Source organism: Thalia democratica, chromosome 1 (genome assembly GCF_965202585.1).
Source record: "Thalia democratica chromosome 1, ktThaDemo2.hap1.1, whole genome shotgun sequence".
NCBI classification, from domain to species: Eukaryota; Metazoa; Chordata; class Thaliacea; order Salpida; family Salpidae; genus Thalia; species Thalia democratica.
In genome coordinates this window covers 73,278,444-73,301,134 of record NC_139165.1, presented here as the reverse complement: position 1 = coordinate 73,301,134, position 22,691 = coordinate 73,278,444, and the positions used below count along the sequence as shown (strand labels likewise).

The window sequence follows — 22,691 nt, the reverse complement described above, 5'->3', positions numbered from 1 at the left end:
CGAATGTTCGTTTTACATTTTCTCAATTTTTAAGTTTATCTTGCATAAATTGTTATATTCCGTATTTTCGAACTAATTTAGTATAATACTAAATTTAGGGGTGAGAAACTGTCCAAATAGCGTAACATATTCAAATATGAAAAAATGTCTTTGTGGAAGATTTTATCTCAACTTTACAAGCAAATATGTTTAAAAATATTAGAGATTTCGAATGTTCGTTTTACATTTTCTCAATTTTTAAGTTTATTTTGCATAAATTGTTAAATTCCGTATTTTTGGCAACCCTAAATGGTCTTGATCCGTAAGTTTAAGAAGCTTCAATTATATTAATGGTTTTGAAATCAAGTTTAGGCATATAACAAGTGTGCTTAAATTAAACCAAGATGACTTTAAAATTAATCTTTCATTCAGATTTAACTTGTCAAAAAATAAAGATATATTACTAACTTCATTGTCAGGAATACTGTCAAATATATATATAGATCATACCTTGCCCCTTAGGCGACATAGTTTTATCCCTTACTTGTATCTCACTAGCATTATATATATTTCACAAATTGAAGTTTTTTATTTATAAAATATATTTTAGTCTATTACTTTTTATTTTTATTGATTCACCTGCTATCATTTGTTATATATATTCATATAATAATTTTAGTTAAAAACTAATATCAAGATTTACGCATTAGAATATTTTAGTGGGAAGCTAGTTAAAATATTAACGAGCTCTGTCTGATAGAATGTATCTTACACACGTAATAATAATAAATACATCATTTTATTGTTGTTTCTAATGTTTATTGACTATGCAAAGCGAAGAAAAATTACATAAGGTTAGCTTTCTGTTCAAGTTCCTTTTGACGGAGTTTTTCGACCTTTGCGATCTTGGCCTGGGATTTGTTACCCATGATACCACCTCCCCAGTGTTTGCGGATCTGTAATATATTAAGGTTATAAATAAGTGTAATAAGGACTTAGATGTGAAAATATAATTAAAAATGTTTAAGCTAAATCAGGAAATGTCAACGGTTTCTACATTAATAATTCGGTTGAAGAAATTCTTTTCATCACTTTCGGCATAAATATCTTTATATTTATAATAATAAGCTACAATTAAGTTACCTCTTCGAATCTGTTGTTGTAGTTGGTCTCTACGGTTTCAACGAGTTTTGAAAGAGCACTCTTGTCATCACTGCAAAATAAAATTATGTATAACATTGAAATTGTTTTAATTAATATTATGAAATATTCTAAATTTAAAAGTTTCAGCGATCTTGGTGAAAATAATGTCAGCATTAAAACCTTGTTTTTCTTAATAGCAAATATTTCATTCATCATATACTTTTTGTTTACAGCAGTAGAACTAGAGAATAAAATACTCACTTGTTGACATCAGTAAGAGCAACACAGGTGCAGGTCTTGCGGTGAACCAATTTTCCAAGGCGGGCTTTGCCTTTTACAATGCAGTATGGGACTCCCATTTTGCGGCAAAGAGCTGGCAAGAAGACGACAATCTGAATATTTATTTTTGCTGTTAGTATATAAAGAAGACAAAGAATAGTTTTAGTTGAATTATGTTAGCATCAGGTTACGAAATTAATCAATGGGAAAACTTTACCAAAATAGAACATTTCAGTTAAATTTTATGTTCAGACAAATGCCTCGTAATAAAAACATCATTGCTATTTAAAAAGAGAGAAAGCATTTATGTACTTAGATGATAATTACCTCAATTGGTTCAACATCGTGGGCGATGACGACCAAAGAAGCCTTTTTCTTTTCAATGAGTCTGGTGACAGTGTTGACTCCGGAGCTCAACAAAAGTGGACGCTTGGTTGGTTTGTCACCTTCTCCCTCAGCTCTATAGTTGTTTATTATTAGTTAAAAATGAAAAAAAAAATAGTTTTTAAAATTTCAAATAATTTAAGAGCTTCTCATTGCGATGCGGATTCTCACCATGACATGCGTAAGACAGGGATAACTAATTATAATCATTGTAGCTCTTTAAAAATCAAAAAAATAATAATATAAACAAATATTTACCTGGCTGCGGCACGTTCCCTCAATCTGTTGCGTTTCTCAATCTTGCTTTCAGGTTGGTATTTCTTGCACAAGCGGAAAAGGCTGGCAGCTGTTAGCAATTATTTCTCACTATCCGGTGTCTTTTAAAGATGACTAGATGCAAACAAGAATGTTATTTCTAACAATGCTGTTTGTTCTATCACTCAAGACAATCAAGGCTATAGGGATTTTTTATGATGTTGAAATAAAAAAGATAATTTAACTTCGGTTTAAAAGAAGACATTTAGTCTATCCCTATAGCCTTGAAAGCCAATCATAGACATAAAATAATTGTCTTATGGCTGTAACCAATCATTGACTTACTACTGATCTATGGCATAAAATCCATGACCTGAATCCAATCATTGATCAAGTAGTAGTCTATGGTCTCATAAATTACCAGTCATGAACCACAAATTAGGTCTCTTGGTAAAGTGAGATTTGATTATCTTGTCACAACAAAATTATAATTTATAACTTTTATTTATTACCAAAAAATAATTAAAGCTCAATATATCAGAAAAATTGTCAGAAAAAGGGTTTGTTTTCATTAATTTTTTCAATACCACAGGGTAATCATCATTTATTATTGAGCTTTCTTTAGAATATATATTAAATTTTATTGGGTAAATACATACCAGTGGGCTTGTCGATAGCTTGGTTGAACTGGTTGATTGCTGGAGGAACCTTCAAACGGCGCTGCAAAACAGCTTTTTGCCTCTGGAGACGAATGTACTTGGGCCATCTTACAAAATGGTTTAAGTCCCTCTTTGGTTGAATGTCTTGTCCTGAAATTTAAACAGACTGATTAGCTCTCAACATTTAATTTAAAACTTAAAATAAAAACGACAAAGCATTTCATTGCGATGCGGATTCTCACCATGACATGCGTATGACAGGGATAACTAATTATAATCATTTATGCTTTTTAACACAGATTGCAGTTTTTTTATATCTAGTAAACTGTTCTAATTCACAAATAATATACTTGGTATAAAAATGGTATAAACATGCTGATTAATTTATTAATTTTAAATAATCTGTATATTATAACAAAATTTTAACACATTCTATTTAAAATATTTCATAGTTTTGCTAAATTGGAGCTTAATAATTATTATAAAATTATGTGATACTGTATTTTGAAACATTGTCAACTATTTACTTCAATTATATCTACAATTCAAAATATTTCAGAACAACCATCATAATTCATTTATTAAGCTCTATATCTGACAGCTATTATATTTAAACATAAGCTTTAACATGGTGTTATAAGAGAAAGTTTTTCTCATAATGTATGATTTGTTTTATGCTCTTCAAACTTAGTAATATTATATTAATATTTAAGTTAAAAATTAAGATAATATTTAAACATAAGCTTTACATGGTGTTATAAGAGAAAGTTTTTCTCATAATGTATGATTTGTTTTATTCTCTTAAAATTTAGTAATATTATATTAACATTTTAGTTAAAAATTAAAATTGGTGAAATTTACACAAAACTTAATATTTATTGGCTCAATATTCCACTGTAATATACATTTGTTCTATTTTAAAACTTTTACAGCCAAAATGCTAGTTGTTCATAATTAAGTTTAACTAACAATATATTTGTAGATAATTTTATTCATAAACTTAGAAAAAAATTTAAGATGAGACAACTTGATAATAAATTTCTTGTGATAATAGATAATATTGTAGTCAATATAATGTTTACAGACAAATAAACATTTATAGGTAAACATTGATGACAAACACTTAAAAAACTCAAAAATATGTAACACAGGAATAAACTTTGTGTTAAAAATGTGTGGAAATATGTTAATTATAACTTAAATTAAAAGATTACTAAGTGTATTAAATGTTTTTGAAAATGATTATACTACTCATACATGTAGGAAAATTTTACAAGTGTTGTAACACGTTTTTCTTTATTTAGCTAAAATCACAAGACATAATAATAAGAAAATGGACTCTCCAGCTTGATGACTTTATATGTAAACATTTCTAATATTGAAGGTAAACTTATATTTTCCAGTTAGAGTTAAAATTCTTCATTATTGAAAGTTGTTGATAGTTTGAAAAAATATATACATGAATCAATTTCAAGTAATAGAACACTGAAAATATAGTGACCATTAAGATATCAATATAATTAAAGGAATTCCAAGTTTTCTGAATAAGATTTCATAAGTTTTCATATTTTACTGAAAATACTAAATAAGATTTACAAAATTTAACTCAAGAACTTGCATTTTATTATTGACCAAATATTTATCAAAATGGCAAGTTTCTAAAATAAAACATAATAATATTTATGGTATAAGATTATTGAAAGTTTTTACATAAATGTCAAAGTTATAGCTACATACTGATAAATTAACAAGAATTTTAATTGTAATAAATAACCTCATTTAATGTTATACATATACCACTACTATTAAAGAAAATTTTGCATATGTAAACCAATTTTAACTTCAGTTATCAATCTTGTGACATATACTAGAAACTGCAATCTGATGTTTAGATATAAAATGTAGGTTAGTAATTTTTACTAACCAATTCCAAAGTTCTTGGACCTTTTTTCAAACAAAGGGTTGGTAGCTTTCTTGGCAGCAGCTTTACGGGCAAAAGCTGGGGTGGCTGCAACCTTCTTACCTCTACCTTTAGTTTTCTTGACCTGAAATTTACAAAATCATTACATTTATCAAGTAGAGACAATAGATTAATATTAGTAGAGAAACTTATTACCTTTAAGACAATGAAGTGCTGATTATTTTTGTATCTTTTTATTTTAGAAAAAACACACTATTATAAACATTAATTACACTATAGAACTGTTAATATAATGTTTTTGAAAATTTTGTAATGTTTATTTTTTTATAATAAATATATATATATAGAATTAGAATTTATTTATATATAAAATATCTGATAAACTGATGTCATTACACACTACATATAATAAAGCTACATTAAATATATCATAAAATTTTTTTAAATAAACATTACAAAAATTAATGTGGCTAAAAATTAATGTATATCTTATTATTTCGTAATTTCAAAACATTAATATAACTTACCATAGTGTACAATTCCAAAAATGAAAGAGATGTCACAAAATCTAACAGTGGGCTTTCTTCAATAAACGCTTGAATGAACACAATAAAGATTCAACATGAACACTTAAGCATAAAAGCCAAAATAGCAAAACCAAATAGAATAGTAAAATGTTCTAACTTTTTATTTTTGAAAAGCTAAAAAGCTTACGCTGAATAAAAAGCATTAAACTTGTTTGATAAGAAAAATCAGATTTATCTAAAGCAAAATATCGGATTTTATATACCACAGATGTTTTTGAGTTAAAACTTTATTCCGACTGACGGCGTTTCACTGCTCTCAAATAAATTTAAGAACAGATCTACGGAGACAATAAAATAGCAACACAAATTAGAAAAAAAGTATGTATAATTATGTATGATAAAATAGCTTATTATGATCTCTAAGTTTTTGTATATGTGTATACTAGTTAAAAGCAGTATTTTTTTATTAAGTAAAAGCTTTTATAATTTAAATGTGTAATAAAAATACCACTATGCAAAACCAACCTATTTTTCTCATGCCTCTACCGTAGCAAACTTAAAGGTCTAGCTCTAGCATAACTAGATTAAAAAGTTAATGTAATTTAATCAAAATAAAAGCTAAAAAAATTACAATAAATCAAGATATTGTTCTTAAATTTGAGAAGTTGCCTATAGATTGTTCTAGTTAGTAACTTAGTTTTGTTCGAACTTAAAAGTAGTTTTATATTTTTTAATTATTTTTGATCAAAAGTTTTATATAAAAATACTGTTAAGAAAAAAAAAAGTTTTTTTTTCCTACTATTAATTTTGAAAATATATTTACTAGATTAGTAATGGTTTAAAAGCCATTTTAACTAAGGCTGCCAGAAATAAAGAGTTCAAAACTTTTAATGATTATTATATTTTGTAATTAAAAACTTCATGCTCAATTAATTTCGAAAATTTTAATATTTTTAAATCGAAAATTAGTTTTTAGCTTAAAAATAAAATTTAACAATTTTTAGAAATTTAGATAGCTATAGAACATCTTGGTAGTTCTAAACTAATTTTAAGCCAAAATTTATAACTGATTTAAATTATATCTCAGAAAGCTGTATAGTATTTTAAGATGCAACAAAGTATAAGTATACGTCATAAAACCATAAAAAAATACTTTCTTAAATGCTAAACAAAAAATGTGTACATAATTAGCCCTGGTGATTAGTTATACTATTAAGAATGATAGTGTTCGAAACGAATTGTGGCTAAAAATTTAATAAAAAAGTTACCTTTTCAAATAGATTCTTTCAAATAATTACAAAATATTTTAAGTAAATGACAAAAAACAGCAACAATCCATTTAGAAACAATTCTTGACTGAAATATTTCAAAAGCCATAAAAATGGTGTCAACAAATTGTACTAAAAAAATTAACTACTCTTGACTCAAGACTTCAAAAGTCTTGAGTATAATTTAATTTGTGCGAAGTAGTTCGGTTCAGCCGGGATCAGCTGCAGTAGTAAGGTTTTTAAAATTCTTCAGTTTATAGTTTTATACAAATGAGGTAAATACAGCAATACATTAAAAATATTTTAATCCCTACATCCTTAACAACTTTTACCTATTGTTTATCTTAATTCTTACCCAAATATTTAAAAAATATTTTATTAAATAAAATACGAATAAGTAAAATTTTAATTAATCAAAAGCGCCTAGAGTTTGCTGCTCACAGGTTCAACCCTTCTCATTTTTAGGAATGAATGTCAAATCCTTTGTATAAAAAAGAAAGGGTATCAAGGTTCGTGATACTAATATTTAAATCCATTACTACACTTTAAGGTTCTACTATTATTTTTTTTAACTATTACTTAAAATAATAAATTGTAAAATAATATATGGAAAATTGGAAACCGGCACAAGCTGATAGTCTATTTTATTAGTAATAATAAATTTTAAAGTATAACTATAGGTCCTAGACAAGACGTTAAAAGGCACCCAAATAGTGTATAACTCAATAACCGAAATGTTTCTTTGTACACCAGGTCCTTGAATCAAACTTTTTTGAGCACTTTTATTTGTCGTTTAGCAAACTATATATAAAGATATTTTTTTAATTAAATTATTAGTACATATACAGCAAAAGCATTACTTTTAATTAAAAATTTAACATATGATTTTTACATAGAAATAGTAATAGAAGAAATAGTTTTTATGAAGCAGGCAAAATATTCAAATAAATTAAATTAGTCTAGTAACTTATTTTTGCTAATGTTAAATATGTTAAAATTTAACACTTTATAACTTTTATGTCTATATATAAAAAAAAGTTTTTGTTTAAAGTAAAAATTTTGATTAAGTTTGAGTAGTTTACAGATTGTTTTAAGTTTAATTATATTCTTGTTTGTGTTGTTTCTTAAAAAAACTTATTTATAGTATTTGTATTTAATTAAAACATAGTTTTGATAAGTAGATTTTATATCATAAAAATAAAAACATCAAATGAATAAGAACCTTTTAGTATTTATTTCGTGCAAAAATATCATTAGTTTAATACTTTAGCTAGATCACGGTTTCCCAAAGTGGGCCATGATAGATACTCAGCGGGCCATGAGCAGCAAAGGGGCAAAAGAGGGGACCATGTGCAGTTAAGGAGCCACAGGGAGCCATGAGCTCATAATTTGAAACTTACACTTGATATTCTGGAGTTGTCGATAAAGAGGAAAAAAAAAGTTTTAGGTGTTTTTAATGGTAGTTTTTTGAGTAATCTTATTGAAGGGGCCATAAAATTTTTTATTTTCTTTAAAAGCGGTCATTTGAAAAAAAAAATTGAGAAACCCTGTTCTAGACAAACCTATATTTTAAATTTGAACAAAATCTACAGTTATTTAAAACACAACCATTTCAACAACTTATTTTATTATCAGATTTATTTTATATTTTAATTTCAGAGTAGTTGTTGCTTATCTAGATTTTGTTAATTTTTGTATTTACAACTTTTCAATAGTATCTTGTTTTAGGTTTGATTACTTTAGTTTACCTACGACACAAACCTGATTAAATAACTTTTATGTTGCCGAATTAATTTTTACAACAGAAAATCTAAAATAAAAGAATGGAAAATACAATCGAAATGGCTAAAAGTAAAATGGTCAAACAAAAAAAATAACTTAACCTTTCATTTAAATTATAACATTTTAACCAGCATTAAAAAGTATTTGAACTATCAAATTTCGTTTTAAAATTAAATATTATATTCTAGTAAACATTTTCATGTTTATAATTACTTTTGTGTTTAAGTATAAAAAGTATAAGTTAATCATTCTTATGCAACTTTAAAATTTTGTTTTAAGTTTTTTGTATTGGTGTACTAATAAATTGTAGTATTAGATATGATAGGTGATTTAACTACTATTTACGATATAAATTCAAGCAGAATTTATTTAGTAGTTAAATGTTGAAACAATTCCAAATGGCACAACTTTTTAAGCGCTTAATTACAACTAGCTTGAACTCAAAAATAGTAATTTCAAGATTTTATTAAAAATATTAGTCACTTTCAGCTTCTTAAAATACCAGTTAAACATTATGTCTTTTTAATTACATTTTAAAATGTTTTAGGTTTAACATTAGCTTGTTATTTACATAGTAAAATATGTAAAGATTTTCAAAAAATTTAACTTGTACCAATAGCAGATAAAAATAGGTTTAAACAACATTAATTTAGCTTTATTTTAAACCTACCATGTTTTGAAATTTTTACCAGGGTTTAATTTGTCAAATTACTGTACTTAAATAAAAATAGACCTTATATTGTATACATAACTACTCAAACCTATAAAGGGCTATGACCCCCTCCGAACTGATTAAAAAAAAAAACTCCCATTAGATACGCCTAAAACCTTTTATGCCCTTTATAATCAACTCTACAATGTCTAGTAAAAGTTTAGACTACTCTGAAAGACGCCTAAAAACTTTTTTTTTGCTCATTATCATCAATTTTAGAGTATCTTGTAAAATTCAAATTATGGCCTCATTACTCTCTTAACTACTAAAAGTCCCCCCTCTTTTCTATTTTTCGCCCACTTTTGGGAACCCTAAACTACACCAAATAAAGTAGCGAATAAGTTTTTAATAAAAACAATTTTGGTTTAAATACAAATCTTTTAATCTAGCATGAACATAATTAAGTTAAAAACTTTCTGCAACAACTTAACTTTGTAATTGAAACTGTTTTTCTCTAGTAATAACTTTAGGTCATCGACGATGACTTTGAATCCAATGTCAAGTTTTTTCAGTTTAAAATGAGGAAAATACTTTGTACACAGCAGAAAAATTATACAGAATAAATGTAAACAAAATTTTCGCCTCTACTCTTCGGGTTTCTCTTAAGAATTCTTTTGAAAACCAGTCTCACAAGTTAGTGATGGTATACCAAAAATCAAAATTGTTTTCAATTATCTTGAAATATTTCAGGTTTGGTTTATTTAAAATTTTATTTTCTCAATTTCAAATCATTGTAGTATTTTTAGTGGTTAAGTTATTGTATACATTGCTGTTGGTACACATCATTTTGTTACAGATTATTCAAGTTGTGATAAAAACTTTTAAGAAAACATAATTCAAAGAGTAAATAGTATTTGAAAAAATGTTTATGTAGGTTTAAATAATAAGAAAATAGTGGTAACATAAAAAGTTCATAATTACTACATTTTAGTTAGCTTCGAAACTTATTTAAGCCATAAATCAAAAAAAGATTAATTTAAGAAAAACTATTCATTTGGTCTAATTAATAAAATATAATGGAATTTTTTAAAGATATTGATAACTACCAATAATTCAGTATTATTAGAATTTGAATTGTCGAGTACCATTATCATTGTTGTTTATTTGGTCTAATTTCAAGTCGTCTTTCTTAAGCGAATCATGGTATACCATAATTTCACAGGAATTTAAACAACCTCGTATAATCTGTACAGTAATCCGAGTAAACTCTCCAGCTTTAGACTTTTCGTAGATATCCGAAGTATTCTGTAACCTCTTCGATAATGTCACGCTACTTTTCAAGATTTTGTCTTTAACACATACACAGTGGGCCAAAATCGTGTTTAACTGGAAAAGAGAATTAATTTTTCAACTCATTGTTTGTAAATCTTTAAAAGTGTTTAATTTTAATGTGGTCTAAATGTATTGTATCTTTTAAAATTCCAAATCATTAATTTAAATATAAGAAAAGTTATAAAACTAAAAGTAGTAGCTCTGGTAAAATATTTTTGCTCCATTTATATTTTTGTAAGTTTTTTTAACAAATCAAAATTGTTACTTAAAAAAGAAAGAACTTGATCAAATACTCATTTATTAAACAATTCTTAAAAAACCCTTTTCTGAATTCTTAAAAAATTAATAAAATAAATACTTTTATGTTTAAGTAGTTATTTTATTGTTGATTTTCTATTTCAAAGGACGACAAAGTTTAAGCCAAAAAAACTCTTCAAATTGCCTTGCACCAACTGGCATAACTTATACTTTAGGAAATTTAAGTTTAAAACAATAAATTTGAAGAAACTGTGAGACATTTCAATAGTAAATAAGTTTTTAAAAATTTGTTGCTCTGTTGATAACATGAACAACTAGTATCGGTCCAAACAGCGCTGATAGCTTTCTGCGGACTTTGGCAAACAATTTTCGTAACTTATAGTTGGTCTGTAGCAGAACAGGTACTTGTTCACAAACTCTACTAAACATAGTTTTCCAAAACTCCTACCAAGTTCGATTGATTTGTTTACTGTTGAAGTATTTCCGTCTTCAAAAGCCCCAGACCCTAGCATTGCTACATATTATTAATTCAACTCTTAAACATTTCCTTTTTGATGATAAGTCTACAGTACCTCATTGTTGGTTTACATTTATTTGAAAAAAAAGCAACTTTTTTGAATATACTCTACAAAGATGTTTTAACGGTTCGTCAAGTGCGTATCCATTACTTGACGTTCTGAATAAGTTAAAAAAATATAGAATTTTTTAGCAACGATTCAGACTCGTCCACTATTAAATAAATTAAAAAAAAAACTGTGCCTTAACCTTAAGATATTTAAAACAATTTTAATTTAAATGAACTATCTGCTGACTTCGTTGTCAATACTTCTGGGACTCTTAACTAATATCACCAGCAAAGGCTGGTTATAATCAGAAATTAATGACTCTGTCATAACTACTAACAGTATCATCAAAGCGCGTTTCCTTATCAATCAAAAGTTTGGCGTATATCAAAATCATCACAAATATAAGGTAACTTTATATAAATAGAAACACTTTCAACTAAAGTATTGTTGAAAATAACTGATTAGGGACTACGAAAATCATATTGAATTTTTATAACACTGCGGTGCAAAACATTTTAAGTGTGCCGATTATACGTTAGTTAATTCCCCTTTTTATTTTTGCTAGATGAAACAATTAAAAAAAAAAGATTAGACCGACAAGTCTACTATACCTTTGTGTTTTTTATTACTAACTTAGATTTAATACCGAGGTCATTGAGAGCATAGTTACTATAATAAACGATTTTATCTTACTCTCTTGAAGTTATCAATGGCTAACCGATCATTTGTGTCGTACTGATTGAACGGCGCGCCTAATTCTTCCATAAACTTCTTAACACTTTCACTAAAGCTTTTAACATTTCAATTGCTGAAGTCTGGGTCGAAGTACGGTTTTCGTACTGACATATCATTTTACGTATTAGTGGGAAAGTTAGCCCTTAAACATATGACATATAAAGAATTAAAAAAAGATTGCAACACTGAAATCTGTTTAGCTTAATATAAGTAAAAAAAAGTTATTGTAAGAAAAATAAATAATCCATTAGTGATAAAAAACCACTCCAAAATTTATTTCAAATTCTGTTTCATCCATTTTTTATTAATCAACTGAAAATCTCGTTTAGTTTTTTAAACGAGTGAAACATTGGTTAACTAACAAAATTTAGAAAATTGAAGTTATTCTTCTTATCTATAAATTGAGAACTTTTATTATAATCTTAAAAGTACAGAAGAAAAACAAAAGTTAGTGTGCAAAAAAAAGCCCCAAAGTTACAATAGATAAATAATAGAAAATTGTTTTATAACAATATATAGTCTTTAAACTAGAACTATGTAAAAAATTTTCTAACCAAAACATAGTTTTGTGAAAATAAGAAACTTCAGACCTTTACACGGTTAGAAAAATTATGTTTTAAATAAAACTTAGTTGAAAGTTTTAACACTTAATTAATTTATGTTCTGGAAAATCCTTTAACTTAAAATAATTTACTTAACCAATATAAATATTGACAAGTTTTAAAAATATTCGTATAGTTATCAACTTATTTTTCTTTATAAAGTTTTACTTTCACTGGATAGCAGTTAGTAACTTTTAAAAAATCAATTTTAGGGAAGAACTAGCACCAGCTGAAAAGAATCCATAAATGCTACAAAAAAACCAATAAGCTTAAAAGTTCCACTGCAACAAAACCTCTGAGCTAAATTCTTTGCAAAGTTAGTTCAACCCTTTATATGTTTTTATAAGCACTCCTCGAACGAATTATTCAAATGTAAATAAAAAAATAGTTGTCAATAAGACGCCAGCTTAATAATATCAGCTAAGGTGGCGGATAAAAAGTTCAATACAAAATAAGTATCAAATCTGGAATCATCTACTCAGCTTCCGGTTATAGCGATCGGTTCAACCCGTTTAGCCGACGAAATAAGTTTGTGAAAACACAGCAAAAGGTCCGGTAAAATTAGCTATATCTACAAGGGTCTAATTTTATACACAGGGTTGCTGGATAAATCCGAGAAAAAAAAGCCATCAATTTGACCTAAATGGCAAAATTACATAAATGACAAACATGGCATCATTTATGTAGTTTATGCCAAAACAGAAGACAACGTTGAATATGAAGTTAACAGGAACAACCTTAAAGCGTTGTCAATGATGCAGGGTGAAGTAAAAAAATAAACCCTTGTTGATATGAGTTTGATTTTAATTTGTGCACTTTAAATCAATTCAAGGATGTGTTAGAAAATGCGACAAAAAAACTTGTACATAGACTGCTGATTAAACTCGAGGGAAGAGACGCCACCAAGAGTAAGGAACTCCAAGGTTTGATTGGCGTCAGAATACTTAAAAGCAGATGGAAGGGTCCAGTAAAAATTGTGAGTTTTATTAACTCAAATAAGACCGGGTTGAAAAAAATTGACTCAGCTTCTAAGTAGGTTAAAGTTCTTATAGACTTTTGTTGGAACTTAAAATAATAAGATATTCTTAGTCTTATTAAACTTTTTTAAAAAGGTCGCCATAAGTGCTATCAAATCCAAGTCTTTCGGATTGTGCAGAGGGCGGAGATTTTTGCTTCAGTCTCTCAAGAGGGACTTGGAAAGCCTCAACAAGTTTGTAAACTGTTTTCTCGAAAAAGAAAATATGTTTGTGTAGCAAAAAATGAGGGCTCTAATATAAAAAAGCAAAAATGTTTAACGTTTTACACAAATATGTTCAGTTATCTACATGAACTTTTGACAAGCGTAGATCGAAAAACTTTAAGTTAATAAAAAGTAAATTGCAAAATGAACTCCTGTCTCCAATTTTTATTTAAAAATGTTTTCAAAAGGAAAAACTTTATTGTATTTTTAACTTAAATTTTTTACACTGAAGTTATATAAACTAACCTTTTTAAGTACAATTTTATCAACTATTATTTTGTTACAAATTCATAAATAGTGTAATTAGATTTGGCAATACTGATATTCAACTTAGTAGTAAAGCCTTTTTCTGTTAACATCAATCGGGACATGCTGAGCTCCCTGTAAGAAGGAAACAATAAACCTGACAGCAATCTAATAAAAATTACTTAAATATACGAAAGAAAGGCATAAAATAATCGTGAATAATAATTATTGGAAGTTAAAAAAAAAAGCAATTAAAATAAGCTAAAAGCTTTAAACTAATATTTCATGTTATCAAGAAAATACGCCTTCTCAGAACAACAAAAATTAAGCCAGTGCTAAAACTTAAGCATTACGAGTAAAGTATTATGTCTTTTACATAAGTACATTTGGCTCAGCAGTAAATATGAAGAGTAAATGAAAAGTGATGAAAACAAAAAGACTTGGAAATTTTTTTCTAGAGGATTCAAAGCTACTTTTGGGCCGCGCCTCAGCCGATCTAATATGAAGTTGTTTGTACCAAGGGAGATGAAAAAGTAGAAGCGCTCAGGAATCATCTTCAAGACCAGCTCTTAAACGAACTGAAAGTTGAAGAGCAGCATTTTTACAAACCTCAATGGTATAACCCTTGGTACTAGAAGGTGACGCATAAAATTATCTTTATGAAAAAAGTTGTAAAACTGTATAATTAGTTAAAGAAAAAGGAACATCCTTAAGTTAATTAAAGCAAAGCTATACAAATTTTTTATATTGTATTGCTTAAAAGTACAACTTTTGTTAATCTTTTTATAAAGTGATTCTTTAACTTCTTCAAAATTTATTTAATTTAAAAGATAAACTAGATTTTGAGGTCTTCTTAATTTTTACAATTAATAGAGTAAAATCAATAGTCAAAAGGTTGTTTAGAACTCTAACAACAGAAAAAATGATTAAGGAACTTAAGCAGATATTTAAGAAAGATCAGGAAGTACTTAAAAAAAAAAGACAAAACAAATTTACATTAAGCCGAATTGAAAAATGAAAAAGAGAATTAGATAAAAATGAGACAAACTAAAATAGTTAAAAATATTTTGTCTTTCAATCAATTTTGAATGAAGCAAATAATTATCAATTTAAAGATCAAATTGTGAAAAATAAAATTCAAAATGAAAAAAAAAGGACGTTGAGAAAACAGTCAGTTTGAGTGCCCTAAGCATAAAAAGTAATACACAAACCAACTAGATGCTCATTAAAGAAATAAACAAACTGTGCAAAAATGTCATAGAAAAACTAAACCCTTGCACTACTAATAAGCACAGTTTTATTTTAACAATGTTTACTTTGAAAACTTTTAAGAAGAAAATTAGAAACCTGCATCTAGGTTCTGATTATTGTTCTATTATATACTATTTTGTTAACATTTTGACACTTAACCCAAAAAAACTTAAGCTGTAACACATTGAACCGTAAGATAAAAAATGAATTAGTATTGTTTCATAAGTATTAGTTAAAGGACCTGCATTTTGATAAGTAAATCACTATTTTAACTTGTACAAAGTTTAAATTTTTTAAGCAAAAATATTGCAGATTTCTTTTAAAAATTTTTGAAGTACAACTTCCTAAATAATTAACTACGATCAAGAAAAAAAGAAATCCAATAAAGAAAAGTATACTGTGCTGGAAAGATTTAAGGTAATTTTAAAATTAATTTGTATTCTGTAACTTGTACAAGCAAATATTTAAACCAATATATAATTACGTCACAATTCGATAGTCAAACTTTTTTAAACGAGTAAATTTAACATAATGCTTTAGTTGAACAGTTGTTTTCTTTGTTAGTTATTTATAAATTTCGCAAAGCTGTTAAATGTTAGTATAATTATTCTATTTATTTGTTTGAGTTTTACTGTTATAAAATTATTAAGTAACTTACATTTTTCTAAATCTAACCTAATAACATTATGATTTTCATATATTAGTAACTTAAAGCTACAAGTTTTACTTAGATTTTATTAAGTTTTTTGTTTTTTTTTTTTTTATTTCAAGTTTAGCCTATTGTCTTCCTACATGTTATTATATAAACTTTTACAGATTTTATTCAACTGAAGATCTCGCTTGACTAGTTTCAAGCGAGTGAAACATTGTATTGTTAATAAAATTTAGAATTGATTGTTTCATAAGTAAAGATTTGTTTTTAAGTAAAAATTTTTTGTATTTATTTATTTTTTTTATTTTAGCACTGTTTTCCATGACTGTCATATATTTTTCTAGATTTTTTAGACAAGCACTAAAGAGGTCTTTGACCGAAACTTTAAATTATCTTGAAAGAATTCAATAAGTGTAATTTATCCTCTAGAAGTTGAGATCTTTTTATTAGTTTTCGTAAAATCAAAACATAAAATAGAAAAACGAAGTTACAAAAGTGCAAATGAAAGATAAAGAAAGACTTTGGAGATTTTTAAAACGAAATTGACAGAAATTTTAAGAAGTTACGGCATACGAAAGTCCAGGATTAGGCTCTGCAGACTTTTGTCGATCTTTTAAGTTGTTGAGTCAAAAAAAACTTTTTTATTTGAATTTTTTGTTTCTTAAACTATTAAAATCAATAGTCAAATGGTTGATTAGAACTCTGTTACATGTCTGCTGCTCGTTTTACAATTCGATTACTAAAAAAATTTTTTTTTTACGAGGATCTAGACAAAAAGATGTCAAATATAAGTTTAAATAAATCTCCAAAATAACCATTTAGGCTGTTTTATATTAAAGTTGTAGAAAAAAACTATTTTACTTTTATATTTTTCCAATAAGTACAGACATAGTTTGAAAATTCTTTTTAACTAAAACACTTTAGACATGTATGAAACCAGTTCAAACACTAATTCTGTTCTGGATAACAGCTAATTATTTATTTTTGTAAAACCAAAACTAGAAAACATTTTATCTGAGTTTTTAAAAACTAATTACAAAACAACAAAACATTTAAATTCATTTTTGAAAGAAACTACAAAGGCTCTTGAACAACCAAGTGTAAAAGTGAAGAAATAAACTTTTCAAACAATTTGTATTACAATAAAATCTTATTCAAATAGAGTTCTATTTGTATTTAAAAAAGATTTCATTTGTAATTTTTGAAGTGTTACTTCACAAAATAATTTAATACGACGAAGTAAAAGAAATCAAATACAAAAAGGAATAGATTTAAGGTAATTTCACATTATTTTGTATTCTGTAAACGATTTGTATGTAACATTTTGTAAAACCTCATCTGAATAAATATTTATAACAAAGAAAAAGGTTATAGTTTAAAAGCCATAAATAGTATATCAAAGCTGAAAATAAATCAACTTTAAAAGAAAAAAGGATAAAGTCTAACGTACGAAAAAATATAAGAGTTTAAGATAAAACTGAAAAAAGTAGAATATAATAAACAAAAAGCAATCCATCTTCCTGGATAATTTTGCAGAATGATTAAAGCTCACATGAGCTCTTTGAGCAAAGCTTTGCTTTCTAAACAAACTTTGAAAAAGTAATCTTTATATAAAGGTTATTATAAAGAGTTTTAGTTAAACAAATATATAATAACAAGTATATTAAATAAAGTAACTTTGTTAACTAAATTAAGAAGTAATAACTTTAAACAAAGTGCTCAGGGAATATTACGTCACTATAAACTTACTTTTTAAAATTTTCAAATTAAAAACTATTGTTGAAAACGAAAACTTACAATTATTAGCTGCGATAACTTAATACTCTAACCTGCTGCACAACTTTGCAAATTTAACCAATGTAAAAAAAAAAAAACTAGGATTTACGGTAGGTATAAATAACTCTTAAAGGTTTAAACGTAAACTGTAAATATATTTCAATAGGCTTTTTTAGTTAAAAACAATTTTATAACAAAGTGAATTATTTTGATATGTTCGAAAATATGTATAATTTAAAGTCTTACTTGGAATTATAAAAAAAAAGGTTGTTACATTAAGAACAGATCATCAAAAAAAGTTGCAATACGTAAAAGCTATTGTAATTTAAGTTTAGATTATACTATATGTTGTTTTAGTAACTTTAAATACAGTAAAGTATACCATAAAAAAGCAATTTAATGAATGAAATTCTGAAACCAAGATTTTTTTGAAATGAGCAGAAGATACAGCAGAAGTTACAAATTACTGGACTTGAAACTTATTGTAAAACTGTTTTATATCTCCCAGTAACTAGTGAACTAATTATTCAAATAATTTATGAAAGTAATTAACCAGATAGCTCTAAATTGGTAAAAGTTATATCAAGTCAGGATCAGAATATTACTAGTTAACTAATTTTAGATAAAATTATTGAAAAAGTTATATACAACCGTTTTTAAAACTATTTTTTTCTAAATATAACATTTTAGATTACCATCTTGGTTTCAGAGAGGGCATTTTACCACCTAAGCTTTTGTCTTAGCTTGTTGAAGGAGTACTGTCTACAATTTGTCATAGACAAGACGTTAAAAGGTATCCAAATGGTGTGCGACTCCATAACCAAAAGGTTCTTTGTGCACCACATGTCCTATGGCCATATTTTGAGCGTCTTTTTGTCGTTGAATAAACTATAACTACATTTGATAAGAGTCAAACAGTTCTTGCATTCTCACTGGATTTCAGTAAAGCTTTTGATAATGACAGAAAAAAGTTGCTTAAAAAGTTAGGATGCTATGGTTAAAGAGGAAAATGGTACTTGTCATTTAAATCATATCTAAACAGCTGGTGAATTTTAAGGAGTTTGATTCAACTTATAAAAATACTGGTGTTGGAGCTCCATAAAAATCAGCCTTAAGACCTTTATTTTTAAATACAAATAAATAGTTTGCATAACAATACTTGCTTCAGAATTCTTAATTTCGCAGGTGACAAGTTGTATATACAACATTTAAACAAACCACGTATCTACAAGACAGTGTTGACCTTAATTTTGAGCTTAAAATAATGTAAACACTACTTAAAACCACCTTAAAACAGGTAATAATAAAACTAAAAGTATGCACTTCATTTAGTTAAAAAAGAGAAACAAAAAATCAAATAAAAATATAGATAAAACAATTTCAAAGAAAATAATCTTTTTTAAGTGTTTGGGTTTATAATATGGGTAGCTGTAAAATTTGCACGAGCATGCAAAATTGCACGAAGATACTTTTGTACGAAGACACTTTTACACGAAGGGTCACTTTTGCACGAAGACACTTTTGCACGAGGGAACATTTTTGCACAAGTTGATTTTTTATTTATTTTTCAATTTCTATTAGTTTTAATTTTTTTATTATTAATTTACTTTTTATTTTTTTGTTTTTACTATCACCGTTACCCCTTACCCTCGGTCGTTAGCTTTTTTTTTTTTTATTTAATTGATTTTTATTTACTCATTTTTTTAAATAATTGTTATTACTTATTTTTTAATTTTTACTTTTACAATCACTGTTACCCCTAATCCTATAGTTCCTAAAAGTAAAAGTTGATATAAAAGAATTTTGAAGAAAAATCACGGTAAAGCTCTTAAAAAAAAACTAGATTTTTTTTCTCTAAAACATTGCGTTTCCATCTTAAACTACAAATATGCATTACATAATCTACAATCAAATTTAAATTCAAACATTTTAATTCACAAAGCTTTTTTCAATGTGACTTTACATAAATGATTAACTTTATAACTTTTATAAGTATATGTTTGTAATAAGTTTTCTAAGTTACTTGAAAAATAATCATAAGCAAGTGATTAAGTTTGTATAATTTTTTTTCAACCTACATAACAACTATAAGATAAGTTTATGTCGATACAAATGCATTTAAAAATTCTAAATCCAGTATTTGTGTATACAATTTGTTTGTATAAAGTCCGTATGATGTAAATTTGAAAACTGGATTTATGATAAATTTCACTGTATAAAACTTAACATAGCTTATTTTTAAAACATGTTTTGTATGTATAAAACTTAAAAAACGTATTTAAAAAAATACAAATTTTTGAAAAACACTTTGTAAGGAAAAGTCTAAATAAATGCAAATGATTAAAGACAAGACATAAAACTTTAACACAAGCTAAATACTTGTTATAATTCTAAAATTGAAGTAAAAAAACTAAATATGCAGGTTTTAAGTCTAATAACTAACAGACAAAAATAATCAAAAAGTTAGTAATGTATTTTTAAGTTTGTATAGATGGAAATTCAGTTTTTGACAAAATTTATTTGGTTATTTCTTAATTTTGATAGTTTTAGTTTTTAAGTAAAAAGATTTATACTTTTTAAACAAGTTAAAAAAGAATTAATAAGGCCAAAAAAAATTTTAAGTAAAAGAAAATAGTTGGAAGAAAAATAATAAACAAACTAATAAAATGCAATTGTAACATTTTTGTATTTTAGTTAAAAAAAAAAATTTTTGAAGTAAAATTGTTTTGAATTGGTAATTTAATAGCTTTTTATTATAGTTTTATATGAACAATTTAATATTTAGACCCTAGACTTTTATCTATTTATAGCTATTTAAACAATAAAAACTATTTTTGATAGTTTAAATAAAATTTTAATAAAAAATATAGTATAAATCTTAATCATTCATGATTTTTTTTCACCAGTTTCAAATTAAATTTATATAAAGCAGCAGGGTTTCTAAAAGTTGGAAAAATCGGTTGATTTCAACTATTAGGGGCAAAAAAATAAATATATATTTAAGTTGTAAAGAGCAAGGGAGGTAGGCTATAGTCAAAATTTATGCCAAGTGGGCGATTATGAAAATCAGTTAAGGAACCCTTAGTATAAATTTAAAAAATAGTTTATTATTTGAATCTGAAAATTAGATATAAAAAAATAACATGACGAGGTCTTTGACCGAAACTTAGTTTGTAAAATAAATTCTTGAATGAATAAATTCATTATTTCTCCTCTAGTAGTTGAGATCTCTTTATTTTTTTTCGTAAAATCCAAAACGTATAATAAAAAATTAAGTTAGAAACTAATTAATTTATACTTGCTAAGATGTTAACAACTACTATGTTAAACTGTTAAGTAAAATCCTGATTTTTACCACATTTGAAAATAAGTTAAATACTTACAGCTAACTCGATTTATCTGTTATTTAAAGCTAAATTACAAAGCTTAAATTTTTCAAACAGAAGTTAGCTTTGTTTACAATGACATATATCAAAAAAAAAAATAATACTTTACGTACTTCAAGCTGAGGACAAATAAAACTTTCAAAAGTTTATACAATTACTGAATTATAGTTTTCGTAAAAAAGTCACATTTTTATAAAAGTTAAAAAGCTTTAAACTATATCGATTAATATAAGTTTAGGTATAAAATTGGTTTAACACTTATCTGAAACTAGTAAGAATAAGTAAAAAGTGTTCTCATGTACAACAAAAGGTGTTATGATAACAATCTTATGACGACTACTATTTGAGTGTTTTCACACAAAAAAAAGTTTTTTAAAAGTTTCAATTTTACAATATTAGCGCAGATAGTTTAAATGAAAGTTTTTGTTTTAAAAAAATATACTTCTACAATGTTTGTCTACAAATTTAGCTTATATAAAATTTTATGATTTTGTTAAGTTGGAAAATAATTTAGTTCATAATAACATAAGAAAATAAAAGCTATTTAAAAAATATTGAAATAACCAGGTTTGGTTTTGTCTGTTAATCATCAATTAAATCTAAATTAGTATAAATGCAGATTATACAATAAAAAAGCAGAAAAAAGTTTTTGCTGCTTTAGTAAAATTAAAAGGTTCCTTGATTTTTATCAAAAAATGCCAAAAACGGTTTTCTTTTCAATTCTTTCTGTTTTGTATTTAACAAAAAACTCGAAAGCCTCAGTAACAGCTGCATCTACTTTAGGTAAGCTTGTTTTAATTAAACATTGCAGAACATCGAATTTTTGCCATGTTTTAATATTAAAAACAACCTAAGTTAAAATACTAAAACAAGAAATTTAAAGTTTTAAAAAATACTTGTGTGAAAATAAAATTTCAAAACACAATTTACATCCTAATTAATTAGTGTGTATTTATTAATAACTTTGTATTAAAGTAAAGCAAATTAAAAAAAAATACTATTGATAATTGTTATTTTAAAACTTCCATGAATTCAAAATTTTCGGTATCTTTATCAAGAATATTTTTTTGTTGTTTTTTTATTTGATATTTTTACTTTATCTGTTATATGAGATACAATTTTATTTTTACGTCTTTACCTAATATAAATTTTGAGTAAGTCTAACCTTTTAAGTTACAGGAAAAGGGTTCTCTTAGTATGTGTAGAATTTATTACCATTAATTTTTATTTTTTAAGTTTAACTCAAAATTATATACTTTATTAAAAAATAGTAGTAAAAGTTGTTATTGTGGTTCTCTGCAAAAGATACATCTTTCTTTAAGAAAAATTTGACCAATATATATAGTTTTTTATCTTTAGAAAAGATTAAAAAAAAAAATTTATTTTATTGTTATTTTAAGATATAAAAAATACTTATGAAAATATTTACTCTCTTAATCTAGTCGTTTTTAACGCAGTTTACTGACCTCTAAAACAATTTTTTAATTAATGTCGTAGTATAACTAACTTTACTTTAAAACTTGTACTAGTAAAGGCTTAATAATACAAAATTTAGAGGCTTTTTATCTATTTTTTTAAGCTACTTTAAATTATTGAAACACTTCATTGAAAATAGTTAAACAGTTTCACAACTTTTCTAGTTTTTGTTTATTTTTGTACGTTCAGCTGAATGTATTTCAAAATTTTAAATACTCTACTAAAAGCTTTCATTAAAACATTAAAATTAATCGAGAAAATTTACATACAGCTACTCGTTATACAGATTCGACTACAGCTGCATCTTGTTTTAAGGGTTCAT

At 25.8% G+C, this 22,691-nt stretch overlaps 1 protein-coding gene and 1 non-coding gene across 2 annotated transcripts; both read right to left on the bottom strand.

The window, feature by feature from the left end:
* Positions 1-776: 776 nt before the first annotated feature.
* On the bottom strand, positions 777-5,192 carry LOC145829891 (large ribosomal subunit protein eL8-like). The gene is made up of 8 exons (XM_082937804.1): positions 5,148-5,192; positions 4,624-4,744; positions 2,700-2,849; positions 2,044-2,131; positions 1,729-1,861; positions 1,384-1,514; positions 1,123-1,192; positions 777-935 (listed from the first exon to the last, which is right to left on the bottom strand). The coding sequence occupies exons 1-8, from the start codon at positions 5,148-5,150 to the stop codon at positions 825-827; spliced, it is 807 nt and encodes a 268-aa protein (XP_082793930.1). The 5' UTR covers positions 5,151-5,192; the 3' UTR covers positions 777-824.
* LOC145849294 (small nucleolar RNA SNORD24) lies at positions 1,262-1,343 on the bottom strand. The gene has a single exon (XR_014372338.1). It is a non-coding gene; the product is annotated as a small nucleolar RNA SNORD24 (small nucleolar RNA).
* Positions 5,193-22,691: the final 17,499 nt, after the last annotated feature.

Excerpts from the sequence above, each read along its gene's own strand:
- LOC145829891 (XM_082937804.1), bottom strand. Across the intron at positions 1,862-2,043 it reads AGGGAACGTGCCGCAGCCAG|AGCTGAGGGAGAAGGTGACA; the intron begins GTAAATATTTGT and ends AAACAACTATAG. Across the intron at positions 936-1,122 it reads ACAACAACAGATTCGAAGAG|ATCCGCAAACACTGGGGAGG; the intron begins GTAACTTAATTG and ends AATATATTACAG.